Genomic DNA, 10,365 nt, shown 5'->3' with positions numbered 1-10,365 from the left:
AGCGACATTGGCCATCTTTTAAAACGCTGCTAGAATAAGTTCGAAGAATTTCTCAATTTCTGAATACAAACCTCTCCCGTGTACTTCTTTTATCGAAATCGGCAGAGCATTTTAATTTCAGTACTTATAGAAAGACTGTAGGAAACCGTGAAATATTCTAATCTATAAAAATATCATTGCTAGCCAAAGTACAATGTTTAATTACCATTCTTCGTTCTTCAAAAAAAAAAAAAAGATCATTTGAACAGAAAACTAAAGGCTCGGTAACAAATGAAATTGGTAAGGGTTAGTGCTTAATGTGAATTTGGTTTGACAGTTTAACATCGTACAGTAAAACAGTTTAACTAACGAGCATAAAATTACCATTTGTATCTATACACTGCGCTTCTTTACGTCTCTAAGTAAGATTTTATGAGCCCATTTATACTAAAATAATAAGCTTCTGAAGAAATTAAACGCACAGTATGAAAGAGGCGAGCTTGATCGTAGTACGTTATCATAAGGACATCGTGAGAAAGCTAGAAGAAAGCCCAGTCAAATCCCCTACTTTCCCTCCCTCATTTTCTCCTCTACCAGACTGTAATGGTGAGACGTGATACAAGTGAACTAGATGACAAAGATATGCTACTTTCAGCCCAACTCATACCACGAAGAACCTCCCCAACTCGTATTTTAATAGACAAACCCATTAAAGCTACCAACAGATGTATATGGTCTACCTCTTGTTACGTAGAAGGGAATTTTTATTGTGACGAGGTATTCAAAGAAAAGCAGATGTTTTCATTAGAGAAGAACATAACGTTTTCTTTCCACTTCCTTTAGACTGAAGATAAATACTTTGTAAGAACGAAACAAAAGAAATAACGTCCAGGAATGGATAGAAAGATATAATTCAGTAAATTCCAAAGATAGATGGATAGATAGATGGGAAGACAAATAATTTTTGTTTAACTGCATGTGTGTGGTCTTACCCTCCAGCATTCTATAGACTGTAATAAGAATAAAAAAAAATGTTGAAAATCCACTAGTCACCGAAATAGTACCTTATTTAGGAGATCTGAAGCGAAACGGCGATAGGATTGTCTTTGTTTCGTAAATGGTTTTACGATAGACATGTTTCTGTTTCTATGGCTACAAACGATATTTCATCCGAGTGAAGCCGCAAAAAAAACGTGGTAATATACCATCACAGCAACTGTGGTATATAAAGGTTAACTAAATTTACTCCAGAGCTATATCGGAGATAAGTCCACTAAGCAGGAGCTTCGACAATATACGGTATTATGGAGCAATGCTGAATGTACATCGGGCTGAGCTCAAGTCTAGAGATAACTGGACTGAATGATAAGTGTAAGACACAACGAACACAGTATTTACTAATACAAAGACAAAACACTGTGTGTGAAAGAGAACATACGATCGCCTCTACTGGATAACTGTATAGAACTTCGGCCTTTCTTCTCTCGGAACGAATTCCTGGAAAGCAAACCACTTTGAAAACCAAATATAATTGTCCAGAAAACGAGGTTTTGAGCTCGCATGAAACATCGGGTTATTTTCTTGGATTGCGTCACCATGTGACCAGTCACTCACAAGACTCGTTAACTGGGGCTTATATATATCACCCAATCGGCTAACGGAAGGGTGCTGAAACCTTTTGGTGGGCCAAGTGGATGCCATCTGATATAGAAGAGAGAGAGTAACCCATATAGCAAGGCTAGTTCTAAGATATTTTAACAGTTTTCTTGATTATATTTCATGTGATAACCTGCACATATACAGAATAAATATTAATTCTGCAGAAAGAAAAAAAGTAACCTATGGTATATTCCTATACCACAGTATCCTATCCCATATAACACAACAAGCACAATATAAAGCTTGCTATTGTATAGAACGACATGCAACCAAATGAGTAATGTTACATAACCAAATAAATAACGTCATGCAAAAACAAATAATATCCATAACGCCATACAACCAGGTGAATAACGTCATGCAACCAGATGAATAACGTCACACAACCAGGCGAATAACGTCACACAACCAGATGAATACCGTCACACAACCAGGTGAATAACGTCACACAACCAGATGAATACCGTCACACAACCAGGTGAATAACGTCACGCAACCAGGTGAATAACGTCACGCAACCAGGTGAATAACGTCACACAACCAGATGAATAACGTCATACAACCAGATGAATAACGTCACACAACCAGGTGAATAACGTCACACAACCAGGTGAATAACGTCACACAACCAGGTGAATAACGTCACACAACCAGGTGAATACCGTCACACAACCAGATGAATAACGTCACACAACCAGGTGAATACCGTCACACAACCAGATGAATACCGTCACACAACCAGATGAATAACGTCATGCAACCAGATGAATAACGTCATGCAACCAGATGAATAACGTCATGCAACAAGGTGAATAACGTCACACAACCAGATGAATAACGTCACACAACCAGTGAATAACGTCATGCAACCAGATGAATAACGTCATGCAACCAGATGAATAACGTCACACAACCAGATGAATAACGCCACACAACCAGATGAATAACGTCATGTAACCAGCATGAAAAATGTCCACTCCTGATCTAATCTTGTTATAATGTAAATTCTCATAAACTGTATATGATAATTGTGTATGCGCAGTTCCATAAACTTAGCGATTGGTATAAACGGTATAAAAGGACAACAGATAGACTAATGAGAAAATACTAAAGTACTGAAATCAACTTTAATCCTTGTTGTGTGCTTTAATCTCGAGTAAAAAATATAATACCGTTGAGCAGGACATTTTTTCAAACTCCCTTCAACGTGGTACATATCAACAAGACGCTTCAAACTTAGTGCATACAATGTGGTACAGTTCAGTTTAATATGTTAAAAACTACATACGATATTGAACTAGTCGATCTTTTATCAAACTATACATATTACTTACCTAACAGAAACAGTCAACCTTTGAGTGTTGCAAGCTACATTTTAAGTTACATTCTTCAGAACTCCAAGACAATAAGTCTTAACGCAAAATTCTGAATGTGTTACATAGAAATTATGGACACCTGACAAAACGCTGTTAATACTGACAACTTTGAAAACGTGACAGAACATCTGAACGTGTGATATAAAATGTAGTGACCGGACAGAACAGCACGTAACACGAATCACAAGCGCGGATGAAAACTGTGGCAAAGGAAAAATAGTATATATATGTTGTGAGTTGTGAATTTTTTTTTTAATTAAATGAAAGCCTTAGAGTAGAGAGTGAAGATAACGAAGAAATTAATAAATGAAACTGTGGAAGAAATTCTGGGTAAAAGAATTAGTTCATAAAAGGAATAACAAATTTAGAAAGAGTCCAAGATAAACGAAAGACTAAACAAGAAACAATCCATCGATAACTGGTTTGTAATTAATCTTGAAACTGTCTTTGAATTAATTAATTGGACCAAGCTAGACAAAAAAAATAATTATTTTACCTCAATGGTTACACTTTTGGACACAAGGTAGCAGCAGTGTCGAGAATAACGATCCTTCCTTAAGGCGGGACATCAGAGAATGACGTCACTATACGACAGGCGTCATTCTAAGAACCAATGAGATCGTGCTGTAACGTATCAATCGGAACGACCTTCTTGTCCGCGGCTCCTGAAAGGTGGCGTCACCCACAATGAGCTGGTAGTTGTGGAGAGCTAGATCAACACTACTGTTATTTTCCCACGTGCTCTGTTAGCGGAGGCAGTGATTTCTACAGTGTACAAATTTCGCCTAGAATGATGGAAACCGACTCTTCACAGACCACTTCGGGGAGCCTTAACGAAACCCAGAACGACTTTGGGTAGGTGTAGTCAGAAAATCGATTCGTGCTTGTTCTTGTGTATGTGTGAGTGAGAGAAATGGGGAGATAGAGGATCCGAGGGTCAGGTTAAAGAATCGTCTCTGTCACAAAACCTGATCGGGAATTAGCGAACAGCACCTAATCACTTTTCTTTTTCATTCTCTCTTTCAGGAAAATGTTTATAGGAGGCTTAAGCTGGCAAACAGCTCCAGGTGAGATATTATTATTTTTTTTTTTCCAGTTTTGTTTTACTTAAGTGTCGTTAAAACATATCTTAAACAAATTACATCAAATATATATCGGCACGAGGCCTTAACTTTAAACTGTTTTTGTGTGTGTGCCAAATTCAAGAGTAAGAAAAAACTACAACACGTATTTGAAATATTTTTATCTTACATTAAAACAAGTTTGTTTTTATTTACATGAGACGGTTTTGTATTGCTTTGCACACACACAAAAACAGTTTTGTATTGCTTTCTCTTAATAGTGTTTAATTTTTGTAACTTGAACAAGATTTTCGGGATTTTTTTTTGGGGGGGAGGGGGTTGCTTTATTTATTGGTTTAAGAAGTTTCTATTAGATTTAGTTATCTTAGTTGTAATAGGAACACTATGTAACACTACATTGTTATCTTTATCGTAATATGGAAAATATACAACACTACAACGTTATCTTAGTCGTGATAAGGGAATTATGTAACACTACAACGTTTTCTTGATCGTAATAAGCAATTATATAATACTACGTCACATTAGTCTTAATAAGATAACTGTTTAATACCCTAACGTCATATTAATTATACTGTGTAAGTATAGCACTAAAACGTTATGTTAGTAGACTAGTAATAAGTGAACTATTTAAGCACTACATCGTTATCTTGCTCGTGATAATTAACTAAACGATTTGCTAGAAATACATGATTCTATTTCTAAAGAAAGCCAAGAATATTAACTGTAAGTGTAGGACGGTTATAAAGAAAACCAGAACGATTTGCTAGAAATACATGATTCTATTTCTAAAGAAAGCCAAGAATATTAACTGTAAGTATAGGACGGTTATAAAGAAAACCAGAAAGATTTGCTAGAAGTACAGGTGATTATAAGTAGATGTGAAAGGTGTATTATAAAGAAAACAAGCAGGGTTTGCTAGAAGTACAAGGGTGATTATAGAAACACCAGAGAGATTTGCTAGAAGTACAGGTGATTATAACAAAACAAGCAGGATTTGCTAGAAGTACAAGGGTGATTATAGAAACACCAGAGAGATTTGCTAGAAGTACAAGGGTGATTATAAGTAGATGTGAAAGGTGTATTATAATGAAAACCAGAAATACTCAAAATGATTGTATATTAAAAACAACTTGTCCTATGAGAACAGTATTTCACTAGAGGCGTATTGAGAATCACAAGTTTTATACAGGAGAATTTGGACATGTACAAGATGTTTCAAAAACTGTCACGGGTGTTCAGTATACTTTACGTAATTCTCAAAGAGAATATGGAGCCTATCCCTAAATGAATATACTGCAGTTATTCGTGTTGTCAGTCATGTTTGGTTCAGTTATGTAATTATTCGTGTTGTCAGTCATGTTTGGCTCAATCATGTAATTATTCGTGTTGTCAGTCATGTTTGGTTCGGCTATGTAATTATTCATGTTTGGATCAATCATGTAATTATTCGTGTTGTCAGTCATGTTTGGTTCAGTTATGTAATTATTCATGTTTGGATCAGTCATGTAATTATTCGTGTTGTCAGTCATGTTTGGCTCAATCATGTAATTATTCGTGTTGTCAGTCATGTTTGGTTCGGCTATGTAATTATTCATGTTTGGATCAATCATGTAATTATTCGTGTTGTCATTCATATTTGGCTCAGTCATGTAATTATTCGTGTTGTCAGTCATGTTTGGTTCGGCTATGTAATTATTCATGTTTGGATCAATCATATAATTATTCGTGTTGTCATTCATATTTGGCTCAATCATGTAATTATTCGTGTTGTCAGTCATGTTTGGTTCGGCTATGTAATTATTCATGTTGGGATCAATCATGTAATTATTCGTGTTGTCATTCATATTTGGATTAATCATGTAATTATTCGTGTTGTCAGTCATGTTTGGCTCAATCATGAAATGCAGAGCTAGGTTTTGGTCAACCGGTACGTGCAACTGAATATATTAATTTGATGAGAAACACGCCGGATCTTTTGTTAACCTTTCACAACATTTAATAGTAAATAGTTACATTCAGCCCGTTACAGTTTTTTTAGTGTCAAGAAATTATGGCTATAAATTTAAAAAATTACATACAACTCTGAGAAGAATAAAAGCGATAGAGCTTGATCATATTCGGAAGATTTATATCCAGTGTTGTTGTTCTTTACGTATTTGATAGAATCACTCCAACTTCGTCTCCGTATCCTTGTGTGAGCAAATGATATTTGTAATGATTCACTGTAATATACAGTGTCTATCACTGCCTGCAGTATAGTTATATAGAAGAACTTGATCACTGTTGGATGTTATATAGACGTACTTGGTCACTATTGGATGTTATATAGACGTACTTGGTCACTATTACCTTTTCACTAGTTAGGTTTTATTGTCGTGTGGATATACTGCCTGCAGTATAGTTATATAGAAGAACTTGATCACTGTTGGATGTTATATAGACGTACTTGGTCACTATTACCTTTTCACTAGTTAGGTTTTATTGTCGTGTGGATAAAAGTCTTTGTGTACATAAATGGAACGCGTTCCTTAATCTAGATCCTTGTTGTATATATTACCTTCAGTAAATATACTGGCTGATATTTCTATTCCAGTAATTTAACTTTATTTTACGTGTACTGTAACTGAATTAACTATCCAGATTATGTAAACAAAGCACTTGTTTTCGAAATCAGCGTTTTATAAATAAACTATAACGGAAATATCTGTTAGGGAACATAAATCATATCAGTCAATAATAAGTGCAACTATAACTAAAAACATGTAAAACAATAACGTAATAGTAAGGAAAAGTATTTGGTTATCTGACATACGTCCACGTCCGTTGGGTGGACAAGCGTTCTGACATCCTTGTGCACGTGAATAGAATGCGTCAGAAATGCAGAAAATAGTCATGTAGCTAAACGGAAAGTATGTTTACTGAAGACTTCTGTTTATTCAATGTTGGTGGCTGGCTAGCCTAAGGAGAGTATTGTGAAGGGATTAATCAGGCAGGCGGTAGCACTGTCTGTGTATGGATGGCTCGGATTGTTCATCGAAATGGTATTTTAAATATCTACTCAATAGGTCATCAGAACGTTACAATAATATAGAGTTCATCCTTTTATAACAATATCTATGTAATGACTGAGTCACAAGTTCTGGGAATGTCTGTAAATATCATAGCAAAAAGTTTGAATTTCTCGTTCTTCTTTCCGCTTCTTTTTTATTACATGATAACTCAAAAACCAAACAATGGTGTCAACCAATTTCACTGACGTGACATAGTTTCAAGTGAAGTATTCGCTTTTATAAGTATTATTAAGTAGGACTAATTAAACAAAAAATCACAATTCTGGTGTAAACGATGTTATCATTACCCCTGGAAGTTAGCTTTCTCACATACATTTGGTGTTCCTTTAAAAAGCTTAGATACAGAACAATAAATATTACAGATAAAACCTCATTGTACATACAACTTGGTTATAAATACAACCTTTCTATGTCTATTGAAACATTGCATTAAATGAAAACAAGCAAAGAAAAACTTTTCATAGAAAGAAGTAAATGTAGGGATGGCTAATATCAGTCCTTCAAAAAGAACGCAAATACGATAGTAAGTAAATGTGTTCTTCCCTCAACCAACCTGAACCCTACATTTACTTACTTTTTGAAAAGTTTTTCTTTACTTGTTAATGTAGAGCTCCGAGTTATTTTACCTCGACTGATGTCAAGGTCGTCACCACTGGTTAATTATAATAATATCTAAACTGATATGTAGTTAACTGTAATAACAACTAAAATTAAACTAAAACTAGAGGTACAAATCCTTAACTATGACTAAAAAACTGTTCGCAACACGAATATACTGTGTTAATTATATACAAAATTGATTCGGGTATTACATCATTTGCCTCATTTTTCTACACTCACTACTGTAATAACGGTTTTCTTTTTATTCAACTTTTTTACGTTAAATACTTGCCTTTTGCACTCTACCTGAAAATTAATTAATTGATCAGAAGATACAAGTGTATCTACTTTTGTTACTTAACCATGAAATTATCGACATGTTTTTATGCTGGTCACTACTGGTGGGGTGGCTTTACGATTTTGTCTGGTGCAACATTCATTGTGTAAAAAAAGTGATCAAACTTTCGAAATGACTCATTTTCTACGTAAGATACACAGATGATCTAAAAAAGTGATCAAAACTTTCGAAATGACTCATTTTCTACATAAGATACACAGAAGATCTAAAAAGTGATCAAAACTTTCGAAATGACTCATTTTCTACGTAAGATACACAGAGGATATTCTCAGCAGTAATCAGTGAGATTAATCGCAATATTGTCATTTATTGGTGACTTGTATGTTGTTAAGGTCTGTATAATCATCAGTTTCATGATGGATTACAAGCAATATGGCGTATGACTAGTTTAGAAAACGTGTTTAAAAAGTTGATAAGGTATCAGTAGTTTTAAGGTTAAGAAAAAGGTTTTCTTAGTTGTGTAGTTCGTAAATAAAACCGTGTTTCTGTTCATGATTTCTGGATATGTTGTTTTGTACTCCAAGAACGTTGTCGTGTACGGAGTTTATTTAACCAGCGTATTTCATATCACAAACATTAACTTTAGATTTCTGTTTCTACAGAGACTCTGAAGGAGTATTTTGGGAAGTATGGAGACATCACAGAAGTAATGGTAATGAAAGACCCGTCCACGAGGAGATCTCGGTAAGTAAACCACCAGATTTCAGAAATACTTTCTCGACCAGCTGATATACAGGGTGGGGGAAAAATGGCTATATAGTTGTTTCAGGTGAAACAAACGGCCATTAACACCTGCAATACGAGCCAGCCCAGGACCTTTTAGTACTGACCCTGGGATGGTTAACAGGGGTGGGGATCATTCCGTAAAACGGTGATTTAGGGTTATTTCGATAAATCTCGATGAACGAAGCTCGGCACAACTTCTAAAACGAAAAAAAACAAAATTAAATATTGATGAAAATATCACATGATGAAATCTATATGAATTATACTATGGTGTTACCATACTGGGCATTATACCATCCTACTTATATTTACTCTTCATTGCAGAAATGGCATTTTCAATGTAAGAATCGCTAGGGAACTCATTTTATAAATATATCGTTCATCTTCTTCAGCTTCAACACTACATCTCTAGACTTTACTGTGTCGTTAGTTTCACAACATATTGAAACCAATGATTTCTTATATATGTGATTCCAATCCTCCCTTTTGAAGATAACAATACTATTGTGCTAATTTTTTTATGTTTCGCTGTCAATGCAGTAATCAATTGAAGAATCTCCGATTCAGCTGGTATATCAAATCGATTGGAATATCTCCAAATAAGTTCTTCCCTCATCCGACCTGGACCCACGGTTTAGCTTAATCGCTACACTTAAACCATCACATGCACAACCACATCTATAACATTTCAAGCATGTTTCATTGCTACGTCGTTTTACTTTACATTTACAAGTTAACTCCGCCATGTTGGTTCTCATGGTCACGGGTATGGTCCAGCGACCTAGACCTCGAAAATAGTGCCAAACGTCTTTTTTTATTATTGATCCAACAAACACAAATCTTTCCGGAATGACTCGTTATTGTTTTTTTATTCACATCAAGATGCTGGGGTGGCTCCCGTGACAGGTGTTAAATTAGTTTCAGCTGTCTTCGTTATATATATTTTTTCAATACCAACTGTATAGTAAATTTTACCCCACTCTGCATGAATGCCACTATAAAATGCCTTCTTAGACACTCCGGTTTCATTTGAAAGAATAGCTCCAGCTTTTTCTCCTCACCTTGTATAAGCACATAAGATCTGTAATGATTATTCTTAACATATAGTGTCCAGCACTGCCTGCAGTATACACGGTGTTGAATATTACTACGTAACAACACTTTCAAAGTATTTAGTGTTATAAAGGACTGAATGAACTTTGTATAGAGGGGGGGGGTAAGTAATCGCACTTTGTAAGAATTATTTGTGTCTGTTAATGTAGTGGAGCCACGCTTGGCTCACTGAGCACTTTATATTTGGTTCATGGCAAAATCCCCAAACTGTTAACAGTGCAATGCTGTCAAAGTTGACTTATGGTAATCGTTCTTATAGAATGTGATTGACCTTAAACTTGATCGGCACTGTACTGAAACATTAGTTTGTTTGTTTTTTTGTTTTTGAATTTCGCGCAAAGCTACACGAGGGCTATCTGCGCTAGCCGTCCCTAATTTAGCAGTGTAAGACTAGAGGG

General features: G+C 35.3%; 1 protein-coding gene across 1 annotated transcript in view; it reads left to right on the top strand.

Moving 5' to 3' along the window:
- Positions 1 to 3,594: 3,594 nt before the first annotated feature.
- Positions 3,595 to 10,365, top strand: part of LOC106465815 (RNA-binding protein Musashi homolog Rbp6-like) — a 74,484-nt gene continuing 67,713 nt past the window's right edge. Inside the window, exons 1-3 of the mRNA XM_013926050.2 lie at positions 3,595 to 3,869; positions 4,041 to 4,081; positions 8,731 to 8,812. Of these exons, the coding sequence (XP_013781504.2) occupies positions 3,805 to 3,869; positions 4,041 to 4,081; positions 8,731 to 8,812 (188 nt within the window). The 5' untranslated portion in view covers positions 3,595 to 3,804. The remainder of the gene's footprint in view (positions 3,870 to 4,040; positions 4,082 to 8,730; positions 8,813 to 10,365) is intronic.

This window comes from Limulus polyphemus, unplaced genomic scaffold (assembly GCF_000517525.1).
Source record: "Limulus polyphemus unplaced genomic scaffold, Limulus_polyphemus-2.1.2 Scaffold2059, whole genome shotgun sequence".
Taxonomy (NCBI): Eukaryota; Metazoa; Arthropoda; class Merostomata; order Xiphosura; family Limulidae; genus Limulus; species Limulus polyphemus.
This window is presented reverse-complemented; position numbering and strand designations above follow the sequence as displayed.